The 21,294-nt window shown below is 45.6% G+C and overlaps 1 protein-coding gene across 5 annotated transcripts in view; it reads left to right on the forward strand.

The window, feature by feature from the left end:
* Positions 1–21,294, forward strand: part of SEMA5A (semaphorin 5A) — a 472,196-nt gene that overhangs the window by 315,498 nt on the left and 135,404 nt on the right. For all 5 annotated transcript variants that reach the window (XM_045863616.3, XM_064596872.1, XM_064596869.1 and 2 more), the window contains exons 9-11: positions 7,540–7,825; positions 10,687–10,822; positions 17,674–17,878. In XM_045863616.3, coding sequence (XP_045719572.1) covers positions 7,540–7,825; positions 10,687–10,822; positions 17,674–17,878 — 627 coding nt within the window. The remainder of the gene's footprint in view (positions 1–7,539; positions 7,826–10,686; positions 10,823–17,673; positions 17,879–21,294) is intronic.

Genomic DNA, 21,294 nt, shown 5'->3' on the forward strand with positions numbered 1-21,294 from the left:
GAGGAGGGTTTCCTTACCGGTAAAAACTTGCAAAAAGAGGGGCACCTGGGTGGCTCAGTCGTTAAGCATCTGCCTTCGGCTCGGGTCATGATCCCAGTGCTCTGGGATCGAGCCCCGCATCGGGCTCCCTGCTCCGTGGGAGGCCTGCTTCTCCCTCTCCCACTCCCCCTGCTTGTGTTCCCTCTCTCACTGTGTCTCTCTCTGTCAAATAAATAAATAAAATCTTTAAAAAAAAAAAAAAAACTTGCAAAAAGAAATGAGATGAATGGCAGTTATTAAACCCAACCCAGAAGGACCTGTGGCATAATTTAAAAGAGTCCTTCATGGGCACAGAAGTTTGTTAAGCGACATGAAGGAATCGGTTCTTGTGGTGCCCTTTGCAAGCAGTGTGGTGCACTGATGGGTCTCTGGGCTGAATACCTGAAACTGGGGGAGCACAGAATCCCTTCCGTCTTGTGGTGACAGCTCTGTACTCGCCAGTCAGTCATTTGGACTTTCAATTTGCACATTTCGGAAGAGAATGGATGAATGAGCCCTTCTTTCCCCCACCAAGTTAATATGTGGCCAAAGGCACCAACTCGATACACTAAGTCATACGGAGACCTGCATCAAACAAAACAGAAATCCACATGGAGAAGTTATGTCCCATTAGAGAGAATATAATATATTGTATAGAAATTTTCTAGTACTTACATTACCAGGCAGGAAAATGGTTCAATGTATTGTCTAGAGATCATGAGCTGTTTCCTTGCGACAGCCCTAGGTCCCTCCTGCCACCCTGGCATGATTATAACATTGCTCCCTGTCCCTCTCAAAGTGCTCCTGTTTGGCTCATAACTCATATTGTCATCCTGTTTATAGGATCCCAGGTCTATGTGTTTCAGTAAATTTGTCTCCATAATATACTGTTAAACTCTTTGTAGCCCCTCAGTGGCCTCTCACGTTATATCATTCACTGCTACATATTGGAGAGTAGAGTCTGTCCTTTGGGCTTCTGCCTTGCCCTGGCCCAGGTCAGCTCAGGAGACAGAGACCAAACAGTCATTCAGGTTGATGTGTTCTAACCGCATACTCTTACAGCCTGATATCCTTTTCCAGTGAGCTCTCACATCTTGTCCTCTTCCTCTTTAAAACCATTTTATAAACACTAAAATATTTCTAAGATCTTTGAATTCAGGTTAATATGGCAATTTTTAAAAAATTCCTAGCTTTTGATTCACAATTCTGCAGGCTCAATGATTCATTCTTAAAAGAAGTGAACTGCTGCATTGAAAATATAATCAGGAAAAAATGAACGTGGTAAATGGAAACTTTCTGTTTTGAAAATATTCAGAAATGCATAGTCGTGAAATTCGTTTGAACAAATTGAGCCTAGGAACGTGTGACATGGTAGATGCTTATGGGAGAAGGGAAAGGTTGCGGAGGCTTTGTGGTTGGAACAGATTGAGGGAGAACAGACGAGGATGTGTTTGTCAGTTTGAGCGAGAACATCTAGCTGAGGGCCAGTTAGCGAAGCTCCTCTAGACCTCGAGGCAGAATTCCAGGGAGAGCCTTGGGCTTGCAGGATGAGTCCTCACACAGAGGGGGCAGATCTCCTTCAGGGAGGGACAGCACAGGTCCCCTTGGTACTGGCTGCTCCTGCTAGAATCAGCAAATCCATGCAAATACCACATTTTCACCAGGTCATATTCCCCTGGAAGCAAGAAGGAATCAAGTCGGCTGGAACCACGTTTCTGGTTTGACGCAATGGTTTCTTTCTGCTGGGTGCTCAGGGAGTGAAGGACTCGGGGATCCAGGTGCCATCAGTGACCACTCAGGACATGCTTGGGGCCCCGTCCCCCTTTTCCCTGACCACTGCCACCACAGGAACGTGGATCATAAACCTTTTTTTCAAACTCTTCAGTGACTCTGCAGGGGCAGTTGACATCCCAACTCCTGTCTGGGTTGCTATCCTGGCCTTCTCCTGTCAGGTGGATTCCTTCATTCCAACATGAGCTTCATTCCATTCCTGGCCACTCTTGGGGTCTCCTCTTAGCTGTGGTCCCTCCTGCTCTTGGCCTGGTGGCCCCTCCCCAACCTTCCCTCTGCCTTTTCTCTGATCCTCTCCTTCCCAGTTCTTGAATTCACCTCGCTGCTGGTGGTCTTCATTGTACTTGTCATCACTGTGATTGCTTGTTGGTTTGTCTTGTTTGTTTTCCTCACTCTGTCCCCTGAGGGCATGAGCTCTGTCGGTCAGTTGCCTGCACACCCAGAGCCCAGCACCGCCTCCCCCCTACCCCGCCATAGGTGGCGAGTAGCCGATGATGGAGGGGTTTATGATTTAGTTTGTTAAATAAATACTGATATGTTTACCGATATGTGTGCCAATGTTAATTCACATATTTTGCATACATCACATACATATTTAGATTTTAATTTGCATATACAAATGAATGGTGATCTGTATCTTGATGCTGAGCGATTAAGTGCTAGGCACTTGTCGCTCATCGCCTCTGATTCCCCCAGTGATACATATTGGGTGGTGGTACTATCATTCTAGAACAGGACACAGAGTATGTGCTGTGAAATAATGACTAAGTTCACACAGCCAGTAGGTGGAAGTATTGAGCCATATATACATGCGCCCCAATAAGGTATGTATGTATGTGACCCACACACAGACACATATACACACATACAAACATACCCATCTGTCTGTCTGTCTGTCTTTTACTGGAAGTCTTAGGGAAAGCTTTAGTACATCAATGCCTTTTAAACCGCATTGTACTTAATTTAATTTTAGTGTAATTATCCATGCCTACTAAATACCCAGATGAAATTAGTTTACTTTGGAACACCCTGCAGCAGATTTTCATGTAGGTGTAACAAGGGAAAAAATGTGCACGGTGAGAGAGGGTATGAAATCTAGGAATATATATGGAAATTGTTTTGGTAGTGACGGACACCAGCAAATTTAGGAATTAAAAATATCTGGCTCGCTGTGTCATGTCTAAAGATCATTTCCATTAACTCCTTTCCTTTTTGTGGAATAGCTTGCATTCAGCATGGCTTTATTTATCTTTCTCAAATTTTGATCACCTTTAAGTTTAACATTTGCATGTTTGATTATTCATTATCATTATGTGGAGTCCTACTAAGTATAAATTAGTCAGAGGGAAATCAAGAGTAAATCGTGAAATAATAATTATAGGCACCACTTATTGAGAGTCTACTGTGTGCCAGTCTCTTTAATCCTTATGGCAAAGTAGGTCTTTTGTGCCCTGGATTGTCATACGGGATGAAAGAACATTCCAGGTGTCCATGGTCCAACCCAGGGTTTCAAGCTGGGGTGGGCAGAGCCGCAGCCCATATGGGCTCCATGCCCAGCCATCTTCTAGTCGGCCTTTGGCGAGTGTATTACAAGGTGGCTTTTGATTGAAAAAGGATTTATGGTAGATTCTGATTCTAGTAAGACTTTTGTGGAGTTGGCAAATTGGAATTCCTTTCTGTCTTCAATATCCATTGGCATTAATTTGGACAAATATTTCTATATCAAGAACCTATCGATGATCTGGTCAGTCATCAGACTGAACCACCGAACAGGAGGGGCCTCCAGACGGATGCAGGAGTTGATACATTAGAGAGAATACAGAATGGAAGGATCCATTTGGATGTTCAGGATTTGGTTTTACATGGTCAAAATCACAGAAATGTTGAAGCTTTTCTTCTCATTACTCACGTTTATTATCTTATGGATCTCTTCTCCTATCTGCATGGTCACTAATAAGTAAATGTATAAAATAAAAGTTCCTATATCATGAAACATATTTCCTCTTATGACATATTTTGTAAAATGCTCTGTAATCCATGACTCAATGTGTTTTACAAACATGAGGAAAAACAGTTTCTCTGTGCATATATTTATAATGAGCTGACGTACTCATGTCTTTCTTTTTTTTCTGAATTGGCACCACACCTTCTATTCATGTGTAGCTCTAATGACAATAAAGACTAAAGAACCACTCAGATCTCTCTTTCATGCACTCACATTCATTGTAGACAAGAAAGCCGTGCCTGATTTATGACTTGTTCAATTCACTCAGGAGTGACAGATTACTAGTTTGTGGTGAATTACAGTTTAACAAGAGACAGAACTTAAATAATGGAAGGGAAACAGTATGCATCTTATTATACTGCCTGGTGAGATCCAAACATCCCCCACCTCCAGATTTATATCTATAAATGCGGGAGATATTTGGCTGTCTGTCTAACGATTATTCCAGCTCTTTTATTGTCTTTGGAAAAGGAACAGGATGCTGGCTGAGTTTCAAAAGGCTCTGCTTTCCAGGAAATGGAGTGTCCTGGTTTTACAGCAGGTCCCACAATCAGGGACCCATCATCGTCCTGAAGGGCCACTGCGGGACAGCAGGATGGGTTTCCAAGTGTCAGTTAGCTCCCTGACTAAATGGACCTACACTGTGTGGTGGATTCTAGAACAGCATATACTACACACCAAGCACAAATTCTTCCCCATTTTCTCAGTCGGAAAAAATGTGTGTGAGCATTTCAGTCTAAAATGTGCTTTGTCACCCTATCATACAATTGTTTTGGGGGGTTTGGAGAGCTATTGGAGGTTCTCTGTGGAGAGAGGAAGCTGCATGGCATTAGCCAGTATCCCCGTTCAAGGAGACATCGGAGTGAGATTATTCAGTGGAGCGGACGATGAACGTGGAATAAATGTCCTAACCGTTGCTCCCTGGCTCTCTGGGGCTGTGGGGGCACCATTTGAACCATCATCTCTGGAGTTGGGCAAATGCTTCCCCGCAATACTGTTGCCTGATAAGCCCTTGGATTATTGGCTCCTTCCTCCCGCTTTCTCTTCTCTGTGTCATTCCTGATGTTCCTAATAGCTCCAGGGTAAATTTCATCTGGGCATTTGTCTTCCTGAGTCAACCTGTTCCCCACTTTGGTTTCTAAAGCGTTGTCCAGAATACTAAATTTTATTCTTGAATATTGTTAATATAGTCAATCGTTCTCTTGCAGCCATTGTGGTTTTTTTGTTTCGTTTTTTGTTTTTTTTTTTTCAATGTAGTGTAATGGTAAGTGCCTAGGCTCTGAGGTCACACTGTCTGGATTCAAGACACAGCCCCCATCCCATGCCCCCCATGGCTAGTTGTGTGAACTTGGGCAGCTTACTAATAACGCAGCACCTACGTCTATGATTCCTATGAGCTTAACGAGCATGTGAATGTGAAGCCCCGAGTGTAGGGCCTGGCACAACAGCTTTGAGCACTCTGCAGATATTTTTAGATTACAGACTCAGCTTTGACTGGAAGAAACCGTGACAGATCTTTTTATCCTTGTAGCTTCTCCTTTTCTTGCTCAGGACTTCCGAGAGACACATACTCTGGTCTCCAGGCAGTGTGTCCTCAAATTAGTAGCAGGAACAGGTCTTTGTGAGGCTATTTGGTAAATTCTGTGGACTCTGCCCGCACCTCATCCACGCGTGTTGGTGACCATGGCCCCAGGCTAGACACACCCAGTCCTGTACCTTCTTTCTTTGTTTTCTCCATCTTAGGTCAGCTCTGTGGTTGTTGCTGTCATGCTGATCAGGATAATTTTTGTCGTTTGTTTTTAGTACACTGATCAAACTACAGTCTCTTTGTAGAGCCTAGGTACAGGACATACTCTGAAATGGTTTATTTAGTCTTCTCTTTAGAATTAGACATATAAGCGGATATTTTCTTTAGAAACCAAATATAGTATAGTTTTGTAATTATTCCGTATCTTTGCTTTTGGGGTCTTCCTCAATGAGTCATTCTTTTTTGGAGGCTCAGTGAACACAGATTCAAAAACTGCCCCATTATTTTGCTGTATGTCCCAAAACTCAGGTCACCTCCCATGTCTGTGAGCATCTCTCTTGGATATGAAAGCATACTGTACAGGAAATGCATCTAACTTCCATCTCATACACTTTAATGCAATCTACTTTCCTTTATACCCATTTCAGGCTAATGCAACAGTGATCTAATAGGATGTTTGACAGTTTATAAGTGAAAAATAGCCCTAATGGAAGTCTCTATTACTTGATGTAATTAAAGGACTTAAGAACAATATCATGGACTGAGAAGAACGCATTGCATGTACAACGTACACAACCTAGAGTCATTCTTACACCTTTACAATGTAAGGTCGAATTAAAATAAGACATTTTGTGATGATATCTAACGTGTGTTAATTGAAAATTGGCAACAGTTTTTTGGATAGACGAGTAGTAGTCAACGCCATCTCCATGTCTACATTCAGATCTGGGTGAGCCTGCTGTGTCTTACTTTTCACGTTAATGGGTTGTCTTGTAGCCAAACATACTTTTAGTAGTCCTGCCAGTGACACATGTGTTGGTACAATCTGATTGGATCTGGCAAAGTACAAGGCCAACTGAATTACCCCCAAAAACTAATTGTCCCTGAAATGTGTCCTTGTGGATATAGTTCTTGTGTGTATCTCTCCATTAATTTTGAACACAAAAGGTTATTGCCATATTATTGTAATGGCACCATAAAATTCAGACACTTGCTAGTTGAGTAGAAAGCCCCTAGCAATAGAGGAGAGAGTAAGAATCAAACCTGGTTATTAGAATTTTTAAAGATAAATGTTAGGGCATATCCGTGTCTGAAAGGGTATCATTTCTATCATCAATGGACTCAGACAAGAAGCTATGAAGATAACGCTTTGAACGCTATATGTGAAATTCAGTTGACAAACTATCAAATTCCTAAACTCCTATTGAGCTTGGTGATTAAGTAAAGATTTTGCCATCATTTTGTCATTTCAGAATCCCTATTTTTAAGCTAATTATGAGACTGGGAAGCTGGAAGGCAATGACCCCATCTCCATATACTCCTCTCTTTCTGTGTGGATTTCCCAGCCACCCAAAAATAAGAAAATAAGGGCTGGTCCTCACAGTTCCATGGTCACCATAGTAACTGGAATTGCTAAAGCGAATTCAGGACACTAACCTGATAGTTTCGATGTTTGTTTCAGTTTTCACAAACGAAAACCATCTTCAAGTTCTCACTAAAAGCACATAAATTATGTCAGTCATACTCCTGTATACAAGTAAGATCAAAGAATTTTGTTGTCTTCTACACAAACATGATACTAGACTCCTATATTCTGAATCACATTGCGTATGTTTGATCTCATTTTCTCCCACGCTTTCTGAAGGTCACGTGAGAATATATAAATAACTAGTGTATGTTGCTTTCAAGTGTATTGCAAAGTTTTGACGGCATTAATGGTCTGTGACTTGAGTGATGCATTCAGTCAGGATGCTTTTGTGTGGATTCGTGCAGGCAGTTTCTTGTCACTTGGAACTTGTGTCCTGAGTTCTGCCCTTAGCACAGATCACTGAGCTGCTCACGGGGCTCTTGGGCGTCCCTCCGAACCTGGGTGTTGTCTGCACAAACCCACGTCTCCTTGGACAAAATACTGAGGAGGTAAGACATAAAGAAACATCAGATGAACGTTTACACTTTCCTTCTTTCCTCTGGCCTCCAGAACCAAACTTCGTGTCCTCTTATGACATCGGAAATTTCACCTACTTCTTTTTTCGAGAAAATGCCGTGGAGCACGACTGTGGGAAAACCGTGTTCTCCAGAGCTGCCCGGGTCTGTAAGAACGACATTGGGGGGCGGTTTCTGCTGGAGGACACCTGGACCACGTTCATGAAGGCTCGTCTGAACTGCTCCCGGCCCGGGGAGGTCCCCTTTTACTACAATGAACTGCAGAGCACGTTCTTCCTGCCTGAGCTGGATTTGATCTATGGCATCTTTACCACCAATGTGTAAGTAACTGGAAAAAAAAAAAAATTCTGTCCCTGCGCCTCTGTTCATGGTGAATGAGTCTACTGTGCTTTGACCTTTGAGGTTGGAAAGTTGCTTTAAAAGAAATCTTTCTTATTTTACTGGGCTTATGGCCAAATAAATGTTTGAGTATGAACTAAATATTATGTAACAATAATGTGATTTCTGAGACTGGTATTAGGAGAATAAAGTGAAGCAAAAAGTTTCAATCTGTCCTTTGGTAATTGTAGCATTAACTTAATTCGACTATTAATTTCTCCTTCCTGATTTGCTGGTGTGTTCTGGGCACTTTCTGAAATGCTGGCAAATAATCAGATGCATTTTTTTTTCTACATGCAAGGCATGCATTTGTGCATAATGAAGGCAGTGTTGTCTCAAGAGTGTGATCTTTGAGATAATGTAACTCATGCCTGAACCTGAATCTCTGCTCATATGTGAAATGCACATTCTCACTTTCCTGGAGCTACGTTTTAAACCATTGTTCCTGGAGATGGATAACTTGGGCAGGCATTTCTAAAATGATGATTATACTTTTAAAAAATTCTTGAAAAACCTATAACGTCTTTTTTCTTCAGGGGAGATACTCCTAGCTCCAGAACTGACGAAATTTGGACGAGGGAAAGCATGGGAAGTTTCCTGGTCTTTCTTTCACTCTTAGTCTGGAGGAGTATGGCAGGTGACCCACACTTAATTCCTATTCTTAGCGGCTGTGCCCTGAAAGACTCATTAGGATCACACCCCACACCCAGGGGCAACAGATCGCTTTTTCATACTCAGACTCTGGGTTCCCTTTTGCTGGTGGTAATGGTGGTCCGTAGTGTAGGCTCTGCTTTGGACCGTCTTTGAAATCTCTAATCTGGCGACCTAAGAGTCCAGAAAACCTGAATCAGGGTGGGTTGAAAGTACTGATAAAGGGGATAGGGTGAGCAGCCATCCTGGAATGTCTGGGATTGTCCTGGTTTCAGTGTGGAAGGCAGCTCTGCATCCTGGGAAACCTCACAGTCCTGGGAGAATCGGGGAAGCCTGAAGAAATTGCCAGAGACTCACTTCATCTGCTCTTCCTTCCCTGTTACTCTTTCACTCTTTCCCCTACTGAGTTTAAATGTTAACAGCTGCTTGATAATAACATTTATTCCATGAAGTCTTCTTTCTGACATGAAGTTAGAAGAATAAGACAGAAATGGATGGCTCCCCACCCACCCTTACCCCACCATGACCGTCTTATTGTAAACCTGGTTTTCAGCCCTAGAGGTTATTTTCCCTCCTTGATAAGTTTCTTTTAAAAGAATCAATTTATAGTTTCTGAAGTTGATTTGCTTTCCAAAACCTGGTTTAAGAAATAGTATTGGCTGCACAAGATGGATGTTCAGTTGCTGAGTTGACATCAGTTTTACACACAATGGGAGCTTGGCTTACTTAGCTGTTCATTCCCCTGGCTCTGGCAAAAATAAACAATTTAAAAAGTTATATAAGTACTGTGTCTGGGCCATTCCAATGGTGAATGGTCAATTTAGAAACTCGCAAAAATAAGTTTCAGAATATTCCATTTGATTTGTTTAGTGATACAGATGCCCATCGTGTTGGAAATCCCCCAGTATGTAGCCTCTATACTAGGAGAGAGAGAATGGCTAGATCTTCCCTTTCTCTCTCGAACACGAATTCCCACCAGGTCTTGGGGACCCCTTTCTGATACATCCATTCCTAGTCCCACAATAGACCCCACCTCTCCTTCCTCTCATATCTCAGCCTTGATCTTACCCTCTGGACAGATGACCACATTCTCAACAAGATTTGCTCCAGACTGAGAGAAAGGGATGATCAGAGGCAGCCAGTTACTGCCCGGCTCTGTTGGATGGCTGCACCACGCTGTGGCTAAGCTCTCTGGTGCTTCTGTCATAGCTTTGGTTTGCTTCTGTAGACCCATCATGGTCTCTTAGTGCTGGGGAGTGGGACGAAGGTCACCGTTCTCCCTCCTTCTACCCCAGGACTGTGTGGTTGTCTCACCCCCTTGGCCATGAGTCGGGCAGCAGGAGATGGTATACTACTGCACTGTGGGGTCTGCGATGGTTTTACCATTTTGTTCCCGAATGTCTAAAAATGGCGGCTCCCAGGGGGCAAAAACCAGAGCTGTGCTCGAAAATGCAGATTTACTTCACCAGACAATATTTTGCTGTGGCCACACGTCGTGAAAGGGCACTGAACTCCTGCGAGCCTCCCATTTACAGCTCCCTCTGCGGAGCTTGAACTCCGATTTGAGGTTTCAAGATTTCCTACATCAAATTTTTCTCTCTGACCCTTTGAATTTAAAATGCTTTTTAAATTAAAAAAAAAAAAAGATAGGAAGGGTCTCTGACGGGCAGTTTTTGCAAAATGCCTTTAGTTGGTTATTTTTTGAAGGCTTACAAACACCACTCTCTGGGGGTTTAAAAAGAAATGGCTCTAGGAGCAGCGTATCCCACTGCTTCTAGAAGAAGCAGAGAAATGGTGGGTCGAGAGCCACGCTGGACCGGGGAGAGGCAACGGCCCCGGAGGAGAACGTCTGCTTCCTCCAGAGCTTAAAAGGCCTCCCACGCAACTCTTCACAGTCCTGTGTCCCTTTCGCTGTGGCTGAGTGAATTAATCCCGTGCGGCAGGATTAGAAATGTCATAACTTGCTTCCGCAGCGACGTGCTCCCTCATCCACAAAGAAGCCCCAGACGCACACCAGGCCCTGCTTCGACTTCATCCTTGGGGTGTTTGGGAGATGGTGATCTTGAGGTCGTCCGGAAGGCGCCTGCGCCGTGCAGTGCCCTTGCGGGGCTCTCTGACCTCCCTCCTCTTCTCTCTTCCTCGGCCCCCCCAGGAACAGCATCGCTGCCTCGGCCGTGTGCGTCTTCAACCTGAGCGCCATCTCCCAGGCCTTCAACGGGCCCTTCAAGTACCAGGAGAACTCACGCTCCGCCTGGCTGCCGTATCCCAACCCCAACCCCAACTTCCAGGTAATTTCAGTGGGGGCAGTGGGACCCTCGTTCCCCTAGAAAGCAGAACCTCCTGTAGATGGGCCGACACAGTTGAAACCCCAGTGCATGCAGCCTGCAGCTGGGAGCTCCCCCAGTCCTCGCCCACAGGCCTGCACTCAGCTTGGGCTCATGGAAGTGGGCCGAGGCCTTTTGTCAATTGTGGTGCTGGGGCTGAAAAGGGGCCTTTTGTGGGCTGGGCCGCCGGAGGCTGAACTGAAAAAGGCCAGCATAAAGCAGCAGGCTGGGCATCCAAGCTTTAGTTAGTGCTAATGATGGTGGACTCTGTGTCCCTAGAAGCTCTGAAACTTAATGAATGACACCACAGTGAATGGAGCCCGGGACACAGAGCAGTGGAGACGCACAAACAGAATTAGAGCCCTAATTGGTGACTGTGGCGAGATTTCCTGTCACGGTGAGCAGGATGTGATGGTGCCCCTGGGGGGTGTGTGTGGGGGAAGCAGAACAGATGGTGGCCATGAGTTTATGAATCACAAAATTACAGGATGTTTGAGCTATAAGGGGCTCTGTACGTCATTTACTCTCATCTCCCAATTTCAGAAGAAGCTGAGACCCAAGAAAGTTAATGTGATTTTCTCACGTTTGGTCAGTCAGCAGGTGTATGAGTCTGCACAGGCCGCCATAACAAAATACCCCCGACTGGGTGGCTTGAATGATAGACCTGTGTTTTGTCACAGTCCTGGGGGCTGGGAGTCCAAGATCAAGGTTCTGGCTGATTCAGTTTCTGGTGAGCGCTCTCTTCCCAGCTTAAACATGGCCACTTCTTCACTGCGTCCTCATGGGGCCATTCCTCGGCGAGTGGGGAGAGACACTAATCCTGTGGGATCAGGGCCCCACCCTTGTGACACCCTTATGGCCCCATCTCCGAAGACAGCCACACTGGGGGTTGGGACTTCGACCTGTGCATTTGGGGGAGACACGAACATTCAGTTCACGGCAGCAGGCTTCCCTTGAGGGCCTCCTCCCTTCTGACCAGAATGCTTATGGGATCACCGACATCCTCCTCACGGGTGTAATTCTTAGGACCACCACGTTCCAACTCTGCGCTTGTCATGGTGCATGCTAAGAACGGTACCGTCATCAGTACCAAACTCTCCCACAGACAGAGAGCGGCACTGAGCCTCAGTGCAGGTAATCAGGCCCAGGACGCTGTCGGAATCGCAGCTGAGCTGGGATCTCAGACTCAGTCCTCAGATGCAAAGCCCCAGCCTCTTCTGTCTAAAAGACCATCAGTTACCCCAACGAGTCAGTGCTAGAACTGCCTTCTATACTCAGGCCTCCACGTTCAGGTTGGTTTATCAGCTTAACACATTGGCTTTTGAGAAAATTTGGGAATATGGAAAGGTTCAGTTATTTTATACTTTACTTGGACTTTGGCAGGAACCATTCAGCTCTAATTGTTTTGAAAGAAGGTTTATTTTAATTTTAATTTTTATTTACGAGCATGGGGTTTGAGATAGATGGGAGGTTTTTACATGCTCTTTACTATTTCCTGGTTTACTTGACCATTCACTTAGCATCTTCCATCTCTCATTTTCACCAGTCAGATGAGGAAGGTGGGATTCAGAGGCCCAGGAATATTTTAGGGATAAATTTTGCTAATACTGATTAATGTGCCTTGCTGACTGTAGAATGTATTTGGAGAGGATGACTCTTAGGGGCATTTATTGGGTGTCACACATTGTGTTAATGCTTGATTATATGCTTGTTGCTGTCTCTTTCCCCCAGTTCTGTAAAGTGGGCAGCACCATCTGCACTTTGTAAGTCGGGAAACCGAGGGATCAGTTTATGTGTATTATCCCAGCCCTGCTACTAAGAAAGTTCAGTACTAGACAAAGAAATTCCTATTATGGGTCAGGCGAGCTAACACTTTAGTGGGAACCGAACCTGAAGTAGCTCCAGGTCCTCACAGCATAGACCATTCATGTCATCATTAGCTAAACGCTGACTCTTTGCCCCTCTGCTGAGTCTCTGCACCCGAATTCCACCCTGCCCCCGGATGCTGGGGTGCAACATTAACTATTTATGAAAGCCCTTTGTAAAATCCTGAAAGTGAAATAGATCATCCCCTTTAAGAAAGTTCTTTGTAAAATCCCGAAGGTTAAAAAAAATTAACAAAGATGATCACTAAATTTTTAGGGTTCTTGTAATGCCTGGATGTTTCTATTGCAAAAGTCTTCACAATGAACAGTGACTTAATAAGCCCATGATGCCTTACCACCTCCAGGCAGTGGATAACTTCTAGCCCCTTTGTCTGAATATATTTGTAGCACACAGCAAAACCCCTCATTGCAGAAGGCCACGGGCGTCTGGTTTTATAATGCCACCGTCACACTGAAGAGCTTACTCACGTTTATGAGATGGGAGTCGGTCTGTGCCATTGAACCAACGAAGCTTGCAGAGATGGGGCATGCGTTCCGGGTGGGAAGCTTGCTTAGCTAGGCTGAACTTGTTTGGGTAGAATTTAAGATTTGCAGGGAACGAAAGTTATAGATGATGATGATTCCTTGTGTAATTTCTGGTACAAATAAGTCCCAAGGATTTTCTTCCAGTTTACCATATTTTTTTTTTTTAAAGATTTTATTTATTTATTTATTTGAGAGAGAGCGAGAGAGAAACAGCATGAGAGGGGATAGGGTCAGAGGGAGAAGCAGGCTCTCCGCCGAGCCGGGAGCCCGATGTGGGACTCGATCCCAGGACTCCGGGATCATGACCTGAGCCGAAGGCAGTCGCTTAACCAACGGAGCCACCCAGGCGCCCTCCAGTTTACCATATTTGATAACTGTGTTAGCAACGGCATCCTGACTGACATTCGTGAGACCATCTAGCTGGCACAGGGTGGGAATACATTTTGAACCAAGGATCCCTCCAGTAGTCATGTATAAATGGCCTTCTGTTTGCGGTAACCAGCAGTGAGAAGTGGTTCGATTATTGTTATTATTATTATTATTATTATTCTTGTTTGCCTGCTGACATTTGGAATTTTATGCAGCACTTGTAACTAGAACCAGCAAATTAGTTAGAGGAGCAGAAATGGGATTCAGGTTCAGGAAGAAGAATGGGTTAGGAGGGACAGTGCATCATTTTTCAAGATTTAATACAGAAATCTCAATATTGAAAACAATAACAAAACAATGAAAAATGTTTAGTATTTGTATCGGTTGCCATCTAGAAACCACCGTAGGCAGTGCTGGGAAAGCCTACCTGGTCAGAGCCTGCACTCCCCAGAGTCATCCTGGCCCTGAGCTTTGCAAGGAAGAACATTGGTCAGGGACAGGAAACACCATCCAGACCCAGTGGACAGACTCCAGAATTTTCTGTGCAGTTTTGATAACCATCAATCAGAAATGATGGAGCCAAAATGGAAAACAGACCCTTAAAAGTGGTCAGGCAGATGAGGAGGCCATTGCTGGACCAAATGAAGGGGTCGGCTGTGTCATCAGGACCCTTTGATACACAGAGCAGGTTTGCAGCAAGATGGGAGGAAGAGGGCCATTCAGATCAGGCACTCTAAGCATGAGGCTGTGGGTGACTGTGGACTTGCACAAAGCTCCAGCAAGCCGGGATGAGGATGGGTCTATTGTCTTTGAAACAAACAAAAATGCAAATATTATTGCATTAAAAAAGTTAGTAGAATGATGACTCTTACTACTCTCAGAAGCGTTAACAAGACAGCCACTGTGGTTTGTAACGCACTTGAGGACAATGACTCTTTGTATTGTCTCCCTCTTGCACCGAGTCCCCAAGGTGTCACCCAGACACTGTGGGAACCCAGTGTATAAGGCAGAGCTAGAGAATTTGCAGCCCCTTAGAGAGCTAAGTGGGTTACTTACGAGCCAATAAATATATACTATAAATCTAAATAGCTTTCAAAATAGTTGAAAAAGAATCCTTGGGTGAGATATTTATTACAGGCTGGCAAAATAAACCAAGATGTTATGGAGTATAGTTCAAAATTAGTTCTTGGCCAACGATTTTGTTACCCAGTTCCAATGTGTAGGAGTCTTCCGCACACCACTATGCAGTTTTCCAACACCATCTGGGTGTCCTACGAGGCAACTCAGTTCTGACACTATTTACCAGGAGATAGCATCAGATCTCACAGGTGCAAGGATCAGTCCCACCAGGCTCCTACCTACCCCCTCGCCACTTCAGATGCTGATCTTAATTAAGTCCAGGTCCTCCCCTGTGCTTCTGATCCATTAGTTATCAATGGGAAGTTCCAGTGACCTCCCCCTCGGGTTCAATTAATTTGCTAGTGGGGCTCACAGAACTCAGAGGAAACATTTTATGTACTAGAATTACCCGTTTGTTATAAAAGGACCTAACTCTGGAACCACCAGCTGGAAGAAATGCACAGGGCAAGGTCTGGGGAGAGGCACTCCATGCCCGCTCTGAGCGCCACTCCCCCCAAATCTCCACGTGTTTACCAACCTGGAAACCATCTGAACCCTGTCCTTTTTGGGTTTTTATGGAGGCTTCATTACATAGGCATGATTGATTGAATCATCGGCCATTGGTGATTGAATTGAACCTCCGGCCGCTCTCCCCTCCCTGGAGATGAGGAGGTGGACCGAAAGTTCCTACCCTCAGTTGGGTCTCCTGTCAACTGGCCTCCATCCTTAGGTTACCTGGGGGCTCTGGCTGCCCAGAGTCACCTCGTTAACATAACAAAAGGCACCTTTACCGCTCTTAGCACTTAGGAAATGTCCATGGTTTAAGGAGCTCTGTGTCAGAAAGAGGACAAAGACCAAATATGTATTTCTTACAAATCACGGTGTCACAGTGGCAGTTCTGGTTGATGACCTAAGATATGGGGAGCAGGGTAAAAAGGACAAAGGCAGATCCGTGGTCCTACTGCTACCCAGCTCTAGCCCACCAAGGCCTCCCAGGTCTTGCAGACCTCCAGATTCCTCAAGAGCAGCATGAGGTCCTCAGTTTTGTGTTAGGACTCCCGGTTTTTATGATGCCGATTTTTAAAAAACACTGCATACAACACAAAGCCTGGGTGTAGAACTTCCCCCAGCAAGTAGATAGCTAAGGGCCACCTGTGTTTCAATATTGCCGTTGATTTCAGGAAGAGAAAACTGCCAAACACAGCGTCACGCGCGGAACGGGAGCTCACCTGGGTAGACCTCAGGCCAAGTCTGGGAGAGGGTTTCATTGTGTCCCACATTGGCAAACAGGCAATGTCCCTGCCCCTTACGTGCTACCGTTAAATTCGATGATGATGGGAAATCTCCGGGCTCAGCCGCCTGCCCCACTCGCGGCTGCTTGTGTATTCACCCACTGATTCCGTCCTCTATTGATTCATACATTTCCCGCTGGCCACTGCAGCTCGGTGGACCATAGAATTGCTGTCCTGCTACAAGACAAATTTACCATTGGTTGAATGGCTTCTCTGCACCAGGCACACTGTTTTGTTCCTTGGCATTTCCAAGTGCTTTCAGTTAATATACAAACGCCTTCCACTGATGATCTCTGTTGGCCTCACCGCTGCCCTGTGGAGGGAACGGAGGAAGTGTTTCTCCAGCTACTTTATAGATAACCGAGACAGGCCAAGAGGCGGTGTCTTACCTAAGACGGCGTGGCTCCCCGGGCGGCAGAGCTGACCGCTCACCCGACTGCGTGGGGTCCCCGTCACCTGGCAAATGGGCTGCCCCTGCAGGGATGTGTGACATTGGCGATGCACTAGACCAGACTTGGAACCCATGTCTCTCCGATACTCTCTAATTTACAGCCGGCTTATCATTCTACAGCACGTGGAGCATTGTATCAGGTGCTACGGAAATATCATCTCTTTTAAAAAAGCCATTTCCATCCTACAGTTTTGCACCTCTCACTTGTTATGAAACCAAGCATTAGAGAGGACGTGTGATAAACGGTAGTTTCAGGTGGTACCGACAGAGAGATCCATTTCCATCCACTTTGTTTATGGGAAGTTCTGCCGAGGATCAGCTTTTGTGGGCGCCGGGATTTAAGCTTAGGAAAGAGATGAGAAAGATTGGTGAGGATTTTTTGATTGTGTGCTCTGCCCCAGGAGAGCTTTTCTCTCTTTCCCACCCCTCTGTCTATCTGGTTCTTGCCAAAACCCATCCTATGCACCGCCTGCCCTGCCTCTGCACACCACAGCTCTGGATTCACTTCTCAGCAATTGCGAGGCCTGATCTTCCCCCCCCCACCTCCGCTCCCGTATCTACCAGACTCATCTTCACGACAGCACCTCTGTCTGAACATCTCTCTCCTTCTCTTCTTCCTGTCGTCTTCTTTTACCCTCCTCTTTCCCCATCTCCCTTCCTCCCTCACTCTGGCTTGGAGCATGAGCACAAAGCAACAAGGCCTGCAGTGTTTTGTACCCAGGTGAAAAATACTAGAATGATATTATATCATTTACAGGTAAAAGTGGCCTAATTCTATCTCCATGGAATCCATTATCTTGCTTATAGACCCATCATTCTAATAGGGAAAGTAATAGATCTATATGATGTTCCTGGTTGCTGCATTTTCAATTTGAGTCCCTGGTTTATCAGACAGAATAGTGTGCACGTGGCCAGACAGCTCCCATGCGACTCAGCAGGTGATGGGGAGTTTTTATGCACCTGTCGGATCGTTCATTCATGATGGAGTTTAAAGACTCCCCAAATGCGATGGGTTCACATCTGGAATGGGAGGGACAGCAAGGGCGGGGAGTTTGGGGGAAAGGGAGAAACGCCCGTGTTTGCACGAGGCAGTGACTCAGCTTCCATGTCCCCTCCGGCCAGGTGGCCAGGATCGGCCATGGGTGTCCCGTAACGGCCTGCTTTCCCTTGCAGTGTGGCACGGTGGACCAGGGCCTGTACATGAACCTGACGGAGAGGAACCTGCAGGATGCTCAGAGGTTCATTCTGATGCATGAGGTGGTGCAGCCCCTGACCTCGGTGCCCGCCTTCATGGAGGACAACAGCCGCTTCTCCCACGTGGCCGTGGACGTGGTGCAGGGCAGGGACACGCTGGTCCACATCATCTACCTGGCCACAGGTAGGAGTTGGCGCCTCCTCTGAGTTTTCGACCATTTTTTGCTTTCATGTTTTACATTCTAAACGTGTACTTCCATTGTCAAGCTGTGAGTCTGTCTTCTCTGCTCGCCCAGCAAAATCCATGGAGCAGCCTTGTCCTCGTCATCCTCTGTGCTTCTCATTGGAAACTTCATTTCACTCTCTTTCTGCATTACACTGGTCCTGATTTTAGTCGGGAAGACTGCCTGATTTCTTCACTATTATTTTTTAACTACTCATAAAATAAGTGTTTTCTTAGCAAGACCATTTTCACTGGGATAATTTAAGACAATGGAATTTGTTAGAGGACATTTGCTAGGTGCAATATTATCCTGTGATTGTCATTGTGATTTTCATTTGGTTCAAAACAGTGCTCACAAGATGTTCTTGTTGTAGGATGTAGATACAAGCATTTGAAGAATATGTTTGGGGTCATAAACAACAAATTGTTTTAAAGAAAACATAGGCAACATTGTTGTTCAAATTATCGATGATGTCTAATCATGTCCGGTTTCCGTTTTCACCAGCATATTGGAGGCAGGTCCTGTCTTGGTTTACGGCACAGAGAGTGCAGGGGCCCCGAGACCAGCCTCAGTGACCGTGTCCCAGTTCGCATATGTGTCCAGCTTTTCCTTGCCTTCAGGTCCTCCTGCCCAGAGCTCCTGCACCGTGGAGCCCGCCCCCACCCCTACGTCCTCTGTCCAGTGCCCTGTGGAATGGCCACTTTCTCACAGAACACAGTTTCCATTGTTGTTTATAATATTTTATACCCATCAGTTGGTTGGTTTTATTCATCAAGTCACCAAGATTTATTGAACGTTTACTATTTTGTGGTTCATATGAGCCATGATGGGTCAGATGGTGAGCAGACTGGCAACGTCCTCCTCTCCTGAGGACAACACATAATCAAGCAGTCACTGCAGGCAACGACAGAGAGCTATGACAGGCTTAGGCAGTGAATGTGAATAGAGCCATGGGCTCGCAAGAGCCAGGGAAGCTCCTGTACTTGTCTGGTGAGGGTTGGCCTCTCCCAGCAGGTGATGTTTAAGCTGAGAGCTTCCTAAGGAGGAAGACCTGGCCTTGCAGGACGAGGGGAACAGCAAAGGTGTGGGAGTGGTCAGCTGTAGGCGGGGCCACCATGTTGTCAGGTAAGGTAAGGACAAAGATGTGACCTCTGGATCGCCAAAAGAGGCCACTCATGCCTCTAAAGTTCCATCTGAGGGAGGAGAGGGGAGGAAGTGAGATGGAACATCCATGATGAGCAAGGCTTCGAAGAGGATTGATGGGAGCCTGAGGGATTAGGAGGTCAAGTTTGTTGTGTGTTTTAAGAGAAGACAGAGAATTACCAGTGTGTGTCTTGTTCACCAAAGCATAAGAAGGAATCACAGCTCGTTTTCTGCCATTTTTATCCTCAATGCCCACAGAGTACCCGGTGTGAGGTAGATTGAGGAATGAGTGAACTGGATCTTTCCAAAACTTTCCCTAGTTTTTCTTCCTAAATGTTCTGGTTGGTGCTGCAGAGAATAGAGTCCTCATGGAATTCCAGGAGGCTGTTGAGTCTCTTATCAGTACCCGGAGTGGGGATGGCGAAGGGGAGAGGAGCTGGTCCTGAGCAGGCCTTGGAAGGTCCCGGTGGGGCAGCCTGAGGCCTCAGCCTGAGTATTCTGACCTCTTCCACAACCATGGCCGTAAGAAGGTGATGTTTGCTTCCTTGCGTTTATAAGGATTTGTAGTGAGCTTTGAGGATTTCTAATGGCGCTGTCCTGGTACTTTAATTTTGACTCGTGTCTCAGTCAGTTCAGGCTACTGTAACAAAATACCATAGACCGGGGGCGGGGGGTGGTTTAAATTACAAATCTGTTTCTCACCCTTGTGGACGCTGCATGTTCAACATCAGGGTGCCAGCCAATTTGTTTCCCTGTGAGAGTCCTCTTCCTCATTCGTAGTTGGCCATCTCTTTGCTATGTCCTCACATGCTGGAAACAGATCATCTCTCATGTATGTTTTATTTTTTTTAAGATTTATTTATTCATTTTAGAGAGAGAACATGAACAGGGGTGGGGGCAGAGGGAGAGGAAGAGAGAGAATCCTCAAGCAGACTCCCCGCTGAGCAGGGAGCCCAACTCGATCCCAGGACCCCAAGATCATAACTTGAGCTGAAGGCAGACACTTAACTGACTGAGCCACCCAGGCACCCCTTCATGTATCTCTTATAGCACTGATTAATACATCTTAAAGGAAATACCTTCTTTTCTAAATTTTTATTTAGAATAAAATCCATTTTTAAAGGATATTTTTAGCGATCCAGCATATAGGTTTCTTCTTTATTTCCAAGGAATTGATATATGAAAATGGAATACTGGAAAGATTAGTCTGTTTTCAGGCTGATCTGTTTTCACTAACCCTGCGAAGAGCTGAACAACTTCCTGACAAGTAGGGGTGACAAAGATTAGAGATTTTGACTTAAATCTCTAAAGGCACATGTTGATGTGGTCTTTTATTTACATCTTCCCAGTGGAGCTCCATCCAGGCAAACCAGGAACATTCCTCATCTTTGATATTAAAGCTAATACTGAACACACATGGCTGGGGTCCTTCCAGCCCCATTGCAGCACCTGCTGGACCTCATCCAGGAATTTATAAATGCTCCACCTGTAGAGTGTGAGTGTAGCATTCCTCAGGGGCCAACATGAAGCAGAGTGCTTCCTAACTTGCTATCTTGGGTTTGGGCATCCGGGTCTGGTGAGAAGTTTATTTACTACCCCCTGGATTTTACTTGAATTAACAGGAACTAGAGAAAACCTGCCAATGGCCATTTGAACATTGGTTTATTTTGTCAGTATTATTTAAAAATCGAAGTGAAATAGACCTGGTTAATAGTGCAGGTCCTGGTGCTTCTTGCAGCTCGAATGGTTTTTCCCTGCTGGCCGCCACCCCCCTGAGTCAATGGGCCTTTCCCTGACAAGCCCCCGGTCAGCTAGCTGTTAGTCTCTTTCTCTCTCACTGGAAATCTGGGCTCATTATCTGGGCCACGCTATGCCGCTGTCTTAAAAGCTCTTTCTTTGAAGGTCTTCTCAGAGCAAGAGGCAAAATGGCAAATGGTAACTCCTTTAGGATATATATGCCTGGGGAGGGGGTCGCCGGTTGGCTCAGTCGGTTAAGCATCTGATTCTTGATTTCCGCTCAGGTCATGATCTCAGGGTCCTGGGATCCAGCCCCACATCAGGCTCTGTGCTCAGCCCAGAGTCTGCTTGTCCCTTTCCCTCTGCCCATGCCCCGCCCCCACCGACTCGTGAGCTCTCGCTCTCTCTCTCACTCTAAAATTTAAAAAATAATAATAAAAGAAGAAGATGCATGCGTGGACTTTGTAAGTGACTCAGTCTCACATCTGGACAGCTG

Source organism: Mirounga angustirostris, unplaced genomic scaffold (assembly GCF_029215605.1).
Source record: "Mirounga angustirostris isolate CCGP_5_RB_7025 unplaced genomic scaffold, mMirAng1.0.hap1 SCAF_7, whole genome shotgun sequence".
NCBI lineage: Eukaryota > Metazoa > Chordata > Mammalia > Carnivora > Phocidae > Mirounga > Mirounga angustirostris.